General features: G+C 38.4%; 1 protein-coding gene across 19 annotated transcripts in view; it reads left to right on the plus strand.

Moving 5' to 3' along the window:
* TCF7L2 (transcription factor 7-like 2 (T-cell specific, HMG-box)) overlaps positions 1 to 17,868 on the plus strand; it is a 264,948-nt gene that overhangs the window by 233,296 nt on the left and 13,784 nt on the right. For 6 of the 19 annotated variants that reach the window (XM_015423797.1, XM_015423798.1, XM_015423803.1 and 3 more), the window contains exons 5-10: positions 1,462 to 1,594; positions 6,522 to 6,624; positions 8,713 to 8,799; positions 13,607 to 13,747; positions 14,776 to 14,935; positions 15,762 to 15,881. In XM_015423797.1, the coding sequence (XP_015279283.1) occupies positions 1,462 to 1,594; positions 6,522 to 6,624; positions 8,713 to 8,799; positions 13,607 to 13,747; positions 14,776 to 14,935; positions 15,762 to 15,881 (744 nt within the window). The remainder of the gene's footprint in view (positions 1 to 1,461; positions 1,595 to 6,521; positions 6,625 to 8,712; positions 8,800 to 13,606; positions 13,748 to 14,775; positions 14,936 to 15,761; positions 15,882 to 17,868) is intronic. The other 13 variants (XM_015423799.1, XM_015423805.1, XM_015423804.1 and 10 more) reach the window with 3 other exon arrangements.

Raw genomic sequence — 17,868 nt, forward strand, 5'->3', positions numbered from 1 at the left:
CTGTGAGGAGATTTTACAGATGAGACTGTACTGAATAGACTATAGTCATTCTTTATTTTTTGTTTCCCTTCTCTCTCACTTTAGTTATAACATTCCATGGAACTGTAATAGCAAAATTTTGTATTTGCATCTTTTCCAGTGAGTGTAATAGTTTCAGGATAAGGTTATGTTTTTTGCCCCATATTTTTATACAATTATTTTGATTTTTTTATCACTGTCCATTTGATGCTATGTATATGCTGTGATGATGACTTGACATTTTAGCAAGTATTTCACAGTATTTAGCAGCAACTTTCTGTCCCTTTCTGTGTCATGGACTAGTAGTGCAGGGTTGCACTGTAACAATAGAGTCCTAAGTGACTCCAGTGGATCTAGAATGGTGTAACTCTGGTGAGGATTGCACTTCAAGTATTCCAAAGTGATTTAGACCATCCTCCAGGCCATATGTCAAGATTTCTGATGTGGTTGGCTCTGTCAGAAAGAGGAAGAATGTATGGTATTTCATATTTAAAAATCAATGAGGCTGTGTGCATGCATACAATGATGTGAACAGGGCAGAAGAGGAACGGTTTGCTGCCCCTTGTGGCACTGAAATTTTAATTGTCAGGCCTCCATCATACCTTCTTTTAAAAGGTTATCTTTCTCTTAAAAACAACAAAGGCAGAGCTAATATGAATAAAAACTTGTTACCTGATATAGCAGATGCAAGACTGGATCTAGATTCTATACCCTGCTAATAATAAAAGTTTTGAACTGCTGACACATGGGGCTCACTGTTGACTAGATCTGTGTGTCCTGAAATGAACTCTGTAGCTCTCATCGCCGACTGTGGGTGAGGTCTGTGTGTCAGCAGTTTACATTTTCCATCGTGGACAGTTACATATAGGCAAAAGTGATCTTGGTATACCTGATAGCAGTCAATACCTACTGGCCCTTAGGCTTCCTAGTTTCATGATGTTATGGCCCACTACATTGCCCCAGTAGAAGCAGCATGCCTTAAGCGAAGCACAGATTTTGTTTTGTTTTCTTTTGTTTAAAACCATCTTGATTTCATAACGGCAGTTTTTCCTCATGTGTGGGGTGAGGGTAACTAAAGATGAGTCACAAGATTGCTGATAACAAAGTCTGAGTCCAGTGGCACCATTAAGAGCAACAAAATTTTATTCAAGGTATATGCTTTCGTATGTAAGCACACTTCTTCAGCAGTTCAGGAGAGCTTCACTTGCTGGCCAGGGGCTGTAATCCCAAGAGTGGTCCTTAATAAAAAATGCCATTGTTTAAAGTTCCTAATGCACACCAGAACTTTAGGAAAAAAGATAAATTGATTAAAGATGTTTGATGAGATATCATACTGGGAGTATTTTTGTCAGTGCAGGGGTTGCATTTCTAAACTACCTAGATCTGTGTTGAGAAGCTTTGTTAATACAGCGTCTTTCCCACACTTTTTTTTTCTTTTCACAGTCTAACAAAGTCCCAGTTGTGCAGCACCCACACCATGTACATCCTCTTACGCCGCTTATTACATACAGCAATGAACACTTCACACCAGGCAATCCTCCTCCACATTTACCAGCCGACGTAGATCCGAAAACAGGTAGGTTGAAAGAATTATTGCAGAGAGATGCTGGAGAAGGTGTTAGTGTGGGGGAGTGGGAAGGAAGTTTCTTAAAATACCATGTAGCTATATCAGCTGAGAAGAATATTTGTTGAGAAGCAAATATAATAAAATAAAATTAGCATTTTTGTAATAAGTGACTGCCTTACTGCAGGGATACTGTATCCTGTCATTAAGGCCTTAAATTCTATTTTAGTGATAACAGCTAAATAACTGCAGTGCAGTCCCATTTCTAACATTTATGATTACTATGGGCAATTGGATATATTGACTAAAAATTCAACAGTAAATAAAAGCTCGTAATAAATAGTGTTACTTTTTATAGTAGGCCATGTAGCAGATTATGATAAGGAGCAGATACTTTTTTGAAGATGGTGGGCTATTTTGACTAATGGTGTTAATTAAATACTTTTAAAGCATTTTGAAGAAATATTCTAGGGAAGAGGAGAAATGATGCTTCCATTGTAGGGCAAACAGTACAAATTTTCTGCCTTGATTTGACATGGAGATCAAATAAGGGTTTTGAAAGTTAGAGCATCTCTATTTGGTGCCCTCACTTGATGTTTTGTTTAGATTATGATGAATAAGGGTTTTGCTTATACAATCTACCAGTTAATCTGTACAAATGAGTCTGCCCTAATATATTGCATGTGAGTGAGTACACTATACCTTAGGTATTCATAATTCTATTTTTTAAATTTTAAAAATAAAATAAAATCTATGTACATTCCATAGGTAATGTTTTTAAGAGAAGTTCATTCCAGATTTGTCTGTCATGTGTATTACGGCCAATGATTAATATCCATGATCTTAGATTGCATGTTAAATTATCTTTTAATGCCCACTTAAGAGGATTGGGTGCTGTCTTGTAATTTTTAACCAGCCTGCTACATTCTAGAAACTTTATTCCAGTCCAAAGCATACTTATTATGCACACAAAGCAGTGTTAACCAATTTATTGATGTTAAAGACCAGACTTTGTTGCTGACCATCTAATATACATGTATGTATATGTATACAATACATATAAATATAAACTATTGTTAGCCTGTTGCCCTAGGGCCTAGAGAATGAAATAGTGTCAGTCTTTGTTCTTCAGACTGCATAGCCTCAGAGGACATTTTTTTTGTTAGTCCAAATCCCTAAAGTTAATTAAAAAGTAAATTTGAAATCATGAATACATGTCAGTGCTTGTCAAAGAATTGCCCTAGTTGAGATTACCATATGTAGATAATGTATCCAAGCTTCAGCCCATGAATGAATGAACTGGCACATTAATTTTTTCCCCCAAATGCCACAGTTGGGCTTCTTTCAGAATGTATGTAATGCTAACTTTTCATAGGTTTGAAAGAACCTCATCCAGCAATATTTTGAGTATAGCAAGTGCATGGGATTGTCAGTAAAGTCATTTAAATAATAGTAGTACAGGGAATAGTTTTTAAATGGTTATCGTAAAACATATGATTAGCGTCTCTAGACTGTTTACTTTTCTTCCATGAACATTCTTTCAAGTGTGCAAACAGCCAAGTGTATGGTTAAAGCCCAGTTAATCTGTTTGGGTTTGTAATGGAGAAAAAGCTGTGTCTGCCTGAAAATGTCACATAGGGAGATTTAATTTAGAGATTAAAAACTCTCTGAGTGACTTTAAAAAATAGTTTTTTCAGCTGTGAATACTGTGCCTCTTCATTTTAATACTCCCTATTCTTAATTCTGCTCTTGCTATATTGTTAGGAGTTTGGTTCTCTTGATGACCCAACCCTGTAATACTTACTTGAGAAAGTTCAAGGACGTAAATATTACAAGCTATAATCTGTAAACTGGAATCATATGGAGTCTCAGAGACCTTATTGGAACAACTCCAAATGAAATGTTTCAAGGACTTCATCATTTCTGTCTCTCTGACAATACAGTATACTCTCTTCCCAAAGGACAGCAGAGAGGAATTGTAAATACCAAAATAACACTGTTTTGTTCCATGTTAATAGTTTAATAATAATCACTCAATTAACATTTAATAATATGGATTTTATTATATCTATATCCTACTTTTCTTTCGTCATGGAACTCTAGGTGGCCTACATGGTGTAGTGGTTAGAGTGTCAGACTAGGATCTAAAGAGCCTGGTTCAAATCCCTACTATGCCATGGAAGCTTGCTGGCTGACCTTGGTAGGGTTGCCAGTTCAGATTGACCCAGTGGCAGGGGAGGGACTTCCAGGAGTGCAGTGAGTGTGTGAGTGACATAATGGCATCACATGGAAGTTAGCAATGTTGTATGGTGACACTCTGGTATTTTAGACAAAACTATGGTTACCATAGATTTTTACCCAAAATACCAGTGTCACCATGCTGCGTTGCTAATATGATGACATCACTTCTTTGTGACATTATGTCACATTTGGGGGTGGGATTTCCTGGTGGTGGGGAAGAGGCCCAAAAAATCAGGGGATCCCCTGCTGCCAACTGAGGAATGGCATCCCTAGACCTTGGGCCAGTCACACACTGTCAGCCTAACCTACCTCACCAAGTTGTGAGGATAAAACAGAGGACAGCAGAATTATTGACACCAATTCAAATTCCAATTGGGAAGAAAGGTGGGGTATAATGAGGTAAATAAATAATCTCACTGGATGGTCTTGAGCAGTGTTCCCTCTAAGATGAGTTAGTGTGAGCTAGCTCACAGTTTTTTAGCCTCCAGATCACACATTTTAAGAACATAAGAACATAAGAGATGCCAATGTTGGATCAGGCCAAAGGCCCATCCAGTCCAACACTCTGTATCACATAGTGGCCAGAAATACCAGTGCCATCAGGAGGTCCACCAGTGGGGCCAGGACATTAGAAGCCCTCCCACTGTTGGCCCCCCCAAGCACCAAGATGACAGAGCATCACTTGCCCCAGAGTCCCTATCTATACCTTGTGGCTAATAGCCACTGATGGACCTCTGCTCCATATGCTTATCTAATTCCCTTTTGAAGCCGTCCATGCTTGTAGCCACCACCACTTCCTGTGGCAGTGAATTCCAAGTGTTAATCACTCTTTGGGTGAAGAAGTACTTCCTTTTATCCGTTCTAACCCGACCGCTCAGCAATTTCATGGAGTGCCCACGAGTTCTTGTATTGTGAGAGAGGGAGAAAAGTACCTCTTTCTCTACCTGCTCTTTCCCATGCATAATCTTATAAACCTTATAATCTTATAAACTTACAAGAATTATTGTAAGCTGCTTTGGCTCTCCATTGTAGAGGAAATCTGGGTATAACTATTGCAACAAACAAATAAATATAGTACATAGGTCTTCTTCGAGGTGACTCATCCAGGTACTGATCAGAACACTAGTCACTTATCTTCAGCAAAGGTGCTGCATTATGCACCTTTCAACCATAACTATTCAAGGCATACTAAAGCTCATAAAATCAAGAACCAGCATATATGGCATTTTTTATAAGACAACAGATAAAAAATTAAAGTCACAAAGCCCATAAGAGCAACCAAAACCAGTTCCAGATACAAGTACTATTACTCAATAAATCAGGAAGACATATTTAAGAGAGAAGTATATGTTTTAGTGTACACCAAAAATGGTAGTTTGAATGTGATGAACAGACATTTGAAAATGCATGTACACTAATTAGAAAGCTTGGAGACACTGCATTGAATGTATGCTCAATAGCAGGCCCAGATTTGTTGTTGTGTACTATGCAAAACAGTTCACGGTGACAAGTCTAAGACTGAGAGGTATTAATATGTTAATATATTCAGATGTCTCACATTACTATCACCTGTTTAATCTAGTATCATATGTCATCTTGATTAAGTGATGGACTGCAGAATTACACACACTCTCACACAGTCCTTTCACTACCGTATACAAATTCATACTTCCCCAAATGACAACCATTTTCTAAGCATTTATGTAGGCAAAGGATGAGATGGTTAGACAGTGTCATAGATGCAACAAACATGAAATTGAGCCAACTTCAGAGGACGGCGGAAGACAGGAAGGCCTGGCGTGATCTGGTCCATGGGGTCACAAAGGGGGACTCGACTGTGCGACTGAACAACAACAATAACAAAAAGTTAATGATAGCCAGATGACCCACACTAACTAGTATCTCAACCTGCTTGGTATTACCCACAGTTAAATTTGATGCAAATATAGCATTAACCATGCTTGAAGTGAAGGACAAGTGTACTCCAATGTCTCTTTCACACTTTTACGTATGTTTTAGGTGGGAAGCATTATATTTGCCCAGATCTTTGTCTCTGAGGATGCCTTTTCTCTTCTTAATTTGTGAAGGTTGATAATACTTCATATTACATAAATGAGTCACTCCACCCTGAAGTATGTTTCTCAATCTTTATTTTGATCCAGTGTCTCAGAATTCCATTTTTTGCTCCATCAAGATATTAGTGTATAAATAAACAAGAATTAAAAATGAAAGTAATGGGAGAAAATGTATCATATAAGTTTAATAACCTTCCAGAAACAGGATGACACCCAGCCATACAATGATTTATTTTAGAAAGTACTTTCCAGTGACCTAAAGGTGGCCATACAAGGAAACGACACATATGATGGCACAAAATGAAACTGGGGTGGGAGCCTCCATACTTTTCAGGCTTTGGGAGAGCAAAGTCCTGCATGGTCTTTGACCGTGGGGAAGAAAACAGATTAAATGTCCTACTTCTATAGCTGAGTCTCATTTGCTTACTGTACTAAGTAGGCTGCTCTGGGGAGGACAAGCGAAGGCAGTAGGCCATGTCTCGAGAATAGGAAGTAGAGTTATGAAAGGCAGAAAGAGAGTTCCTCATCGTGTAGAGATTTGTATGACTTTCCTGCCTCCTTTCTTTTCCCCTTTTTTCTGTCCTGACCCATTTTTTATGATGCTTCCTTTTCCTCTTCCCTAGGAATTCCACGGCCTCCGCACCCTCCAGATATATCTCCTTATTATCCGCTATCACCGGGCACTGTAGGGCAAATCCCCCATCCGCTAGGATGGTTAGTACCACAGTAAGGAGTTCCATTTTTTTAATTTCCTTTTTTATTTTTATTTTTTGTATAAGCATGCATATGTGGAGTGAGCCATACTTATTTCCTTTGGCCGAAATATGTATGTTGAGATGAGCATGAAGGAAACTTGCCAGTTTATGATGTAGGCAAATCAATAATTTTTAAGATTTAATGAACAAAGTGATGGGTGTCAAATAAGTAGAGAACATGTGTGCATCATTTAATGTGTCCTAATTCCTGATGACCCATGACCCATCAATGTCAAATATTAATGTAAGAAGTTAAGTGGCAGGTATTAATACAGAGAGAGAGTTGAGGAATGAAATGTCCTGGATTATCTCATTTTGGACAAAATTCTTTTTTGTTTAGTAAATTGGCTCCTGGATTACTAGCTTCAGAAACATTGTTTGTAGATTATTTGTTACACTGCTATTATCAATATAATTGTATTTGCATGTACCTGTTAGAATTTGTTGTTTCCAGTGTTTGGAATAATACAGAAACAATTTCTATTTAGAATATGTTTTCCTACCTCTGGATAGGACTCACTGCTGGGGAAGCATTTATTTGTGATGTCCACTTACCTCTTTATCAATGGATATGTCATAGTACTGGCCTTATTATTCTAATTTTGAGACTCAAGTGATCTCTGATAGCTCTTTCAGTGTGGCAGTCCCCAAAATTTATTGATTTGGAAATGGGAAAGTTGTTTACTCTGGAGAAAAGGGCCTATGTTATACTATTATGCTATACACAGCTCCACTAAATCTGCAGAATTAGAACCTGTCACTTTTTTTTACCATCCCTTCTGGATGCAGTTGTTTGCTTTTATAGGTAGTATACTGCTGAAGCCTTCTTCCCAGTCCTGCAGTTCATTATTTATTTTGTTGGGAAACAGGGTGGTCTTCATGAAAAGAATCCCTACATTTGTGGGAAAGCAAATCCTACTTATGCTACAAAATGTTCACACTTGGAAGGAAAGAGAATAATAAGTGGAAACTGCCATCAGTACCCTCAGGGTGACCTCTTCATGATACCAGCCAATCAAATTTTGGTCACTTTTTAAAAAAGTGTCTTGGCATTTGTTTGGCTGCTTCCATGTTCTTATATACATATAGGTGGATTCAACAGAATTCAGAAAAAACTGATTGATAGTTCAGAAACATTTTAAATTCATAGATACCTACTTTCCATCCTGCTGTAGATATGTACACATTTATTGAATTTTAATGCAACTGTGGTGTATGTCAAAGAGCATATAATCCTTTCAAAGATATGACAGATATTTTTATTATTTTAGTATTTATTTATATTTTTATTATCAACATTAAACATGGCACCCACCCATAGTCAAGTTGATTTGAGTATTTTTAAAAAGCCTAATCAAATAGTAACCATTCAGTTGATACATTTGAAGGACAGATGAAAAGGACTAGTGAGCATAGACAAACCTCAATCAGAAAAAGTTACGTAGCTTTCATGAGGATGCTGTTTTGCATGTTGCTGTATTTTTTAATTATTGTAATGAGGTATGATTGTCTATTGGTTACCCACAATACTTCTTGGGGACTCTCCCCCGGTAACTCTTGTCAACACTTGTTAATCTGACAAAAGGCTACAAATTAAGCTCTGTTAATTTAATGTTTTCTCACCGAGATCTAAATACCGAAAGAGGCCCAAAGCGCAACTGAAGTCCTTTGATTCACTGTACTTTATTTTGGTATAAATTTACATTCATTATTGTTTTCCTTTGGATGTGTAGCCCTCAATTAGTGTGATGGCTCCATTAAAGCAAGCAAGACTTCGCCTTTAATTATTACAACAAAACACCTAGTTTCAGCTTGGGGAGAGGGTCTCTATTGACATAAGCAGAGGTTATAAAATTTAATTAGCCATTCGTATCAGATTTATGGCATTCAAATTGTTCTGTGTTTCTTTCCTTTGATCCATGCTGTACAATCCCCAAGATTTTTGTTCTGATCAAATGAGAATAAAGCTTACTGTGCAGAGAGAAGTTTTTTAAAAATGCAAAAAATGCATACCCCTGTTTTGTTTTGTTTGTACTCATTTCCTCCCCTGTCTTTTTAGGCAAGGTCAACCAGTCTATCCAATCACAACAGGGGGGTTTCGGCATCCCTACCCAACCGCTCTGACTGTCAATGCATCTATGTCAAGGTGAGTTCTAAGTACCTAGGTCCAGACATGAGGCAACTGCTTATTCCCTTTATCTGTGTAGAACAGGAAACTCAGCTAGAAAAATACTTTTGTTTAGTTAAGTCAGGATATTCCTTTTACATTTGGGCGGGGGGAAACCCTCTCCCTGACCATCATATCAAGTTGTAAGTAACATATTGAAACCATGAGTGTAGGGATTGCATTTATATAATTTACTAACTTACTAAACAGTGAGGAAAACTCACATAATGAACCCATGATGCTGAGAAACTGGAAAACTATGTTTTTGGAAAAAAATTGGTTCCTCTGCAGTTATTTAAAACAGAGTTCTCTCCAAAGAGAGTGTAGATTTTTTTTAATACAATCAGACCTTGAAGAGAAACTACTGCTTTTCCCCCTCATTCCCAAGCTCTAATCATTTCTAGTTGACATAAAAAGTTCTAACTGATTCTCTGAAGGTTTAGAAGTAGATCTTGCTTCCCTACCCCAACCTCCAATTAATTCCAGCTAATTTTCCAAGGGCTGGTAGTTTTATTTACAAACTGCTTGGCAGCACTATGTTTAAGTAATCACTAATTGCTCCTAATGATAGTTTTATTCTCTCTTCATCTGATTTTCAGGCTAGTTAATTAAATCGGTGGAGGTTTAGACTTTCCTGATGGGCTGAAACAGCTAATCCATTTTGATGATGGCACATAATTAAATTAGCATGCATTACATAGCAAGGTTCCACATCCCCCTCATCCCTCCCTCCTTGTACCTTTCCAGTCCCAGCAGTTAATACATGAAGGTTAGTATGCGAAGCAAAACAGGAAACTTCTTGTCTAATAGAAACCACCACTGAAATGCAAAAATGAGATAATAAAAGAAACAAACTTTACATATATAAGATTAATTAATACCCTGGAATCGCTCACATAAAACTAAAACCTTCTGTCAGTGTTGCACAGAGACAGAAAAGATAGGCAGGAGAAGAGGAGCCACCTCATCTTAATTATCATTAGTAAGGCTATTCTGTTTATTTGTTGGATTTTTTTGCATGAGGGAGAACAGGGAGAGACAACAAGGATATGAGTTATATTCCTCAGATATGCCTTTATGAAAGGTATCTAGTTTAAAAGGGTATACAGCAAATTAAATACATTATTGTGGTAATGGGACGACAGAAGTACAAGTCTATTATACTTAGAGCAGTTACAGGAATTGTATGCTCCTTGCCCTGTTCCAGCACATCCTTTGATATTCATTCTATTCAGCAGCAGGGCCAGGACTTCTCAGAATTAAGTGATGGGTCATTATACTTTAAACACCATGGAGAAGCCTAGATTGGCAATTAAACAGCACTTGCTGACACTCGCTTGTGCCACTCTGTGACCCCCTTTAGATTGAGATGTTGGAGCTCGGGGCCCTCAGCCTGCTAAATTGGTAGCAGGCACTTCTCCTGACGAGGGCTGGCTCTGAAATCTGCCGGCTTCAAAGGGAGCAAGATCATGTATAAACCATAATGTGGGTGCACCATGGCTCAAAAAAAAAAATAAGGCAGGGAATAGATGAAATGTTACAAGTGCAAGGGGAAAATGAGAGAATAATGACAAATCTAATGCAACTCAAAGCAGAATTGTTGCACGAAAAAATGCATCCCACTGCTTGTGCATAAAATCAAGGCAGGCAGATGACATCCAGTTAACAGAAACATGTCAACAGTGAAGTAAAGTGAGAGTGAGTAAGAGAGAAGCCCCTGAGACAGCCAGGAACAAAAATTAGTTGTCCTTAACAAGTTACAGCTCATCATTATATTCTGGCTTGGAGCCATAAAAGCAGACAGGGGTATATAATGAGCTGCTTAGAATTTTTAGGGTGTTTACTGTAATTCTTAGAATACTTGTCTACAGAAAGAAATTTCTTAGAGCAGGGAGGGGGATCCTTTATAAAACATGGCATCTGTACAAATACACGAACACAGAGACTCAGACATGTGGCATTTACAGAAATTATGGACATGTATGAAAGCATGCCCCCTTCCCCTACCACCCATACAGAATACACTTGATAGACAAATATGTTTTTGTACAAATGCATTAAAACATTTTTGCTGATATGCATTATCTTATGGCTAAACACTCTTGGCACTATATATCACACCATTGCCCTCAAAGCTTTAGTCTTGTCCCTCTTTGACATGCAGAAGTGCAGGGTATGTGGCTTTTATGATCATGGTCTGTTGTGTTGAATAATATAAGAGGAATGATTAATATTTAATATATGTTTAACTATGTGCCTTCTCATCTGAATGTAAATACTAAGGTAGATTGTAGGTTTTCATACTACGCACACTTGCACCATTCCATCAAGGCCTAGTTCATCTTTTCTTTAAAAACTGTCTTTTGGGATCATCCCATTTTGACAACCCAGTGCTGTTGATACTGATATGCCCACTGCAGTTGTGCCTTGCAATACTCCAAAAGCTCAGCAAACTTAATAACATTTTTAAAGTGACTGAATATAAACTAATCCCAGAAGAGCAGCAATGTTACAGCAAAAAAACAAATAATAGACCTGTAGGTACCTGTTAAAGCCAAATGCATTTGATATTTTATAAGGAAGAGCACACCCTCCAAAAATGAAAAATAAATATTATTTACCTTCATTCCTTTATGCCTTGGCTATGCCCCTGTTTTACCTTCCCCCAACTTGCGGGCATTTTGCAAAACCTGGATTTCAGTTAAAATGTTTTCGGTCATTTTTTATATTCTAATTTTGCTTATGTTCTGAACATTTCACAGTAAAGTGTTTTTGTTGAACAGATTACAAAACAACACCAAAAATCCATCTCTGCTAAAAAAAAAAAATTTAGGTTTCATATGATTTTTGTAAAGTGAGAACAACTGATTTTTCCATGTAGAAAAAGGTAGTTTCACATAAACAGCCATGATGGTGAAGTCACCTGATGATGAGTGCGTCACAGAACCTCTTGAGACAGTATTTACACCTGGTTTCTCATTTACAAATACACAGCTTAGTTCCATAAAACTCAATAAAGACCATTGAAAGTATGCCCTGTTCCACACAACTGTCTCCCTTAAATAGTATATGTTTATCCTAGAATCTGTTTATTGGGCACATTAACATATTTATTTATTTATTTTACTTTTATCCTGCCCTCCCTGCCAAGGCAGGCTCAGGGCGGCTCCCATAAAACTAATAAAACAATATACATCTTATAACAATATACATCTTATAGCAAAGCATTCCAAAATGGGATCTAGGATGTGGCTTTTAAGATGTGCCTCTTATGAGAGAGGCTTCATCAGTTGGGGTGAGATGGGATGAAGAAAAGGCTTTACCATATGGGCCCAGTCCTTATTTGCTGTAGCCCTCTCACCTTTGCTTTTTGCTCCCTCTCCTGTTCCCACAATCCTTTGTGTGTTCTCTCTATCTGAAGGACAAGGGCCCATTCAACTATAATTTTTCCGTTTCTTATGCTGAGTGGTATTTTTTAAATGTTGTGTGTGTGTGTGTGTATAAAATAAATTATTTGAATTGTTTTACTTTGTAGCAAGTATGCTTATTGAGTCTTGTTTTGTAAATAGGGCTGCCAGGTCCCTCAGGAGGGCAGAGGTTCCCCCGCTAAAAGGGTCCCCAATCTGCCGGTCCGGAAAAGGCCGGCGGGGGGAACCCTGTCCCCAAAGTGCCCGGTTCGGGCCGACGTGCCTGGTGCGATGATGTCACCCAGAGGTGACATCATCATGGTGGGCATGTCGCCGGCTGATGCTGTAGCAATCAGCCTGAAAACTCTATGGTACCATAGAGTTTCCAGGCTGATTTCTAGAGCGTCAGCCAGTGACATGGCCAACATGATGATGTCACTTCTGTGTGACGTCATCGCAGCGCGGGCCCGCAACTCTCCCCCACTATTAGCAGTAAGTGACTTGGCAACTCTATTTGTAAAAGATGACTAGATGGATGTTCATATGGCAGTACCCATTAGGACTGGTCATAACTATCATCTCTCCCATTTGTTTTCTGAGTAAAAATTCTCCGATTTTCCCTTTTCTACTTTACAAAGTCCCAACCTGTTCATATCCTTAGTATCTGTTTAACATGGGTTACATCAAAACAGACATGCAAGGTATTTGGGAATATTACATAAAATACAGAACAGGTCCCATCTCTGCACGATACTTCTGTAAGATATTTTTCATGGTCCTAAGCAGCTTTTAAACATAATGCCTAAAATTTGATTGTCTGCACATTTATTTCATGGCAAAGGCTAAACAAAACTTCTTTATGATACATTTAATGAAAACATAGTTAATAAGATGCATAATGGCACATAAATTGTGGTGCAGTTAATATTTTATTACACTGCTAATACCCGTCAACAAAATAGCATCCTTTAATCCTCAGTCTGGTTTGAGATTCAAATCTCCAGAGGCTGGTTCCCCCATACTATGCTATGACTAGGATCTGTGTGCTTTACAGGGAGGTAGATGAACAGAAATTCCATCGCTTTTCCATGCACTAAATTTGTTACTGTGTTAAGAGATGTTAAAAATCCTGAAGTCTTCTGTCAATAGTTATAATAATTGGGTTGTTGTTGTTGTTCAGTCGCACAGTCGAGTCCGACTCTTCGTTGGGTACTTGGCTGTAATTATGTTTTTTAAAAAATATATATGCCTATTATTAATTATTGCTGCTAGTTCTCATGTGCTTGTCTAAATTTTGTGTGCTTTTTGTATGCCTTTTTGTTATATGTGTGTACACACCCCTCCCCATTCATTCATTTTTATTCTGACGATTTACACAGCTTTCTCTCCTCTAGGTTCCCTCCACATATGGTCCCTCCACATCATAGTTTACATACAACTGGGATCCCTCATCCAGCCATAGTCACCCCAACAGTCAAACAAGAATCTTCCCAGAATGACGTTGGCTCACTCCACAGCTCGTAAGTTCTTTATACTCCTATGTCTTTGGACGCATTTTGGTTTAATCTTTGGTTAGCAGTTTGGTCTTTGCTTTGTCTCGTTATTGTAGAAGTTGTGATGGGTGCTTTGGATTTGGATACACAAGCAGCCACTAAACTACATCAGCCTCTGGATTGTTCAGGATGAATCAATACCAGATGACACCCAAAAAGGCCACATTAAAATCAGTCTCCCTGGACCCACTTTTCCTTCATCTTGAGATTAAAGTGTCTATAAAAATAGGTTTGCTGACTGGCTTATTTAGTTATGTGGAATCTGCAGCAAACATAAATAAACAGTTAATGACACAAGGTTGTGAACAAAGGTTACTGGCTGGAGCACTCTGGAATTCCTTATCTTTATATTCAAGGCTATCAGTAATGCTGTTTTTCTAATGCTACCACCAGCTTTAATAATTGATTTGACATGCCGGAGATGTAACAAGCAGGAACCCTCAATTGGTTAATAGTATGGAGCACAGAGCTCTGTGTTGCATTGTGGTCTGCCTGTCCCAGTTCTCAGCCATGATAGCAAGAATGAGAAAGGGTGTTTTTTCCTTCAGTGATTGTTTTCATCTGTATGCCAAATTAAAATCAAAATGTTGTCTATACTATCTTTTTTAATGTTCTTATTTATCAGGGTCCTTAAAGCAGATATTCAGAATATATAGATATATTTTTCTGATATTCTGTAATGTGCTAGGAGTCAAAACAATATTGTACTTTTCCTCTTGTAATTTTGTGTAGCACCCTACACAAAAGTTTAATAGTATCATACACAGAAGTTTAATAACATCATATAGATATGTTAAGTAGACGTCCCTTTTGTACGTATGTACAAAGATGATGATAATACCCTTGACAGCTAGTCACCAGATTTTCAAATGTAAGGTAAAGAAATGTGATCCCATTAAAGTGATTTGAATTGTTCTAGAAGGAAAGAAACATAAGAACATAGAGGAATTTAGAATGCATTATCTTTACAAGTTCCATCTTTTTGAACCACCCAGAAAACATCAAGACTCCAAAAAAGAAGAGGAGAAAAAGAAGCCACACATAAAGAAACCTCTCAATGCATTTATGTTGTATATGAAGGAAATGAGAGCAAAAGTTGTAGCAGAATGCACATTGAAAGAGAGCGCAGCCATCAATCAAATCCTTGGTCGGAGGGTAGGTAACTCATCAGGTCTGTATCTGTGCATGTCAGGGATGCGGTGTGCATGTTTACTAAGGGTGGCAACGTGAGTACTACATGCACCTAAAATGACAGGATAAGGACTGTATAGTTACATTGTGTGATTAAGGGCCATGTGTCTGCTCAGTGGAACATCCCAAATTCTCTCCTGGTTCTGCATCCTAAAGTGCTTTGGAAACACTTCTGCCTTACAACAGGCTTACACCACTTCTGTGACCCTGCAAGCCAATTACAGTCCAGTATGCTGTGGTTTGCCAAGTGCTTGATAATCAGCTTGTGTTTACAGTCTGTGACAGCAGCAAAACTATGGTCTTGGGAGCATAATTGCTAAGATATAGAATATAAATATCTTAAATACTGAACCTCTAACAAGCCACAGTCTGAAGCTGCTGGGTTGCATTTGACTTGGTAAGTTTGTGCAGACTTACATTAAAGGCAATAAAATTTGTGCTGATGGAATACCAGTGTGTCAAGTGAGGAATGAGGACTAAGTCTAAAAGGTTTTTAAAGGGTAGCCTCTTTTATGGACATTTCTTGTACATGTCATTCAAAAGAATGGTGATTAAGATGGAACAGTATTTGGACGATTATACCTTTCACTTTTCTAAAGGGAAAAGACTACTCACTGTAAAAGGTTACTTGAGCTGCCCTGAGTTAAATAAAGCTATGAAATAAATCTCATGTTGTATTACTAATTTGCTTGAGTTCTCTGAGCCTTGGCAGTAAATACCTATCATGTACATTCTGTGGTACTAATCTAGTGTTGTGTTTGTGGTTTTGTTTGCTTTCTTTCTTCCTCAGTGGCATGCATTATCAAGAGAAGAACAAGCAAAATATTATGAACTAGCCAGAAAGGAACGACAGCTCCACATGCAACTTTACCCCGGCTGGTCCGCACGGGATAACTATGTAGGTGGCTATGTAGGTGGAATTTTTTTCAGTAGTAGAGCTTGTAGACAAGTACTGCTGTTATCTGCTGAAGTACGCCCACACACGGAAGACAAGCACTACTAATCCGGTAATTCTAGCGGATGTTTTGGTTTTGTCGCCAACCCAATTGGATACAATTAGCACCCCCTCTACTGGAGGAGGGTCCCTTTCTTGGGATAGTAAAGGTCAACTAAAAGACTACAACTGAGGTGTGTCAGTAGAGCTCTGTGGGAACAACATTCTTGCAGTAAGTCTCCCTGCTTTTGTGCAGTTTACAAAACAAAGTTAAAAAAGAGCTCCTTCTCTATTCTCACCCTCATTTCCTTCCCCGACCCCCCAAATTAGTGCCTTGTTGCATACCTGTGTGAGAGTATCGTGGAAAGTGGAAGAATGGCTTACCCTAGCTTCAGAGAAGGACTGGCAAAGACTTTTTGGAAGTCTTGCTCTCAAGTGGGGCTAAATAAATTATTCCACCCTCTACTTTTAAAAATATTTTACTTTATTGCACTATTGTCTGTCATGGTTGTTTTTTGAACAATGCTTTTATTGATGGTGTCTTTGCCAACTACCATGGAACCGTTGTTAGTGATCACATCATGATATGTTCTCATTTGCTGTGTTGTTCCCTTTCAGAGGGCATAAAGATGACTGCTTAGCTTCAAGGGTCAATATCCTGATCCATCACATGAGATACATATAAACAGCCTTCCACATGTGTTGCCAGTGTAGATGGATAGCTGATGAGTGTTGTGTATTGCCACGTTTGTTTGAGCCATATTGAAGTGGCTGGGTGCTGTGAAGGGATGCAGATCAGCATCCTCCAGTTGTTACTCAGCGCCTATGACCATCACAGAATGGAGAGCCAAACCCTGTAGGTACTAAGTAATTGTAAAGCCTACATTAAAGGAATAACTACATCTTACTTAGAAGTATGGCCAAAAGTAACGATTTTGTGCTGCGTATAAATTGGTAAGGATCCATGAAATGTCCCAAATGCAATTAATCTCTGAAAGGCTCTGATAATCAAGCAGAGCCAGAGCCAGATTTATATGCATACTAAGTACGTTACAGTTTATGGGCCTTTGATTCTGTAAGTTATAGTTTAAGGGCCTCTAAATATTTTTTTAAGAATAGTGAGTTTCCGTTTCAAAATAACATACATTTTTCGTAATGTTGTGGGGGCCTTTTAAATTTGATATCGTTTAGGGCCTCCACATGTCTTAGTCCAGCCCTGAGCTGAACCCAGATGCTTTCACTGTAGCAATGCTTAGTGGAAGATTACACAGTAAAAGGTTTTTTGGGGATATCTGTCAGAGGCAATTGTAAGCTGCTTAACAGCATTAAATTCAAAATTACAATAAGAATTGCCTACAATCTGGCATAAGTGCTATGAACAATAAAAATGAAAATCACCTGTAAAGAAGACCAAAGCAGCCCAGGTGTATCTGGTTTTAGCAAATGCCTTCTTAAACCAAAATGGTTTGCAAACCTTCAGGTAAGTTAGGGGACAGAAAATTTGATGGCTGTCTTGTAGGGTTACCAGGCAGTGGTTGGCAACCAGAGGAAGGGTTATGGGGGGCAGTATCCCAGAAGAAAAATTGAAAAGAAAAATAACGTCTTATCTACTTATAGGAAGTTCTGACCATAGAGTTCCTGCTAATTTCTATAGTTACCTGGAAGTGATGATACCTGTAGGAATTGCCAGAAACTCTATGGTAAGAGTACCATGCTAAAAAGTTCTATAGTCAGGACTTCCTGTAAGTAGACAAGGCCTTATTTTTCTTTTCAATTTTTCTTCCCAGGATGAGCACACACTCCTTAGGTTGCTGGCTCTGGGTTGGGAAATACCTGGAGATTTGGGGGGTAGAACCTGAGGAAGGCAGGGTTTGGGGAAGGGAGAGATTTCAATGGGGTATAAAGCCATAGAGTTCACCTTCCAAAGCAGCCCTTTTCTCCAGGTGAACTGATCTCTGTTGCC

The sequence above is a fragment of the Gekko japonicus genome, unplaced genomic scaffold (assembly GCF_001447785.1).
Source record: "Gekko japonicus isolate JY-2015 unplaced genomic scaffold, Gekko_japonicus_V1.1 scaffold180, whole genome shotgun sequence".
NCBI classification, from domain to species: Eukaryota; Metazoa; Chordata; class Lepidosauria; order Squamata; family Gekkonidae; genus Gekko; species Gekko japonicus.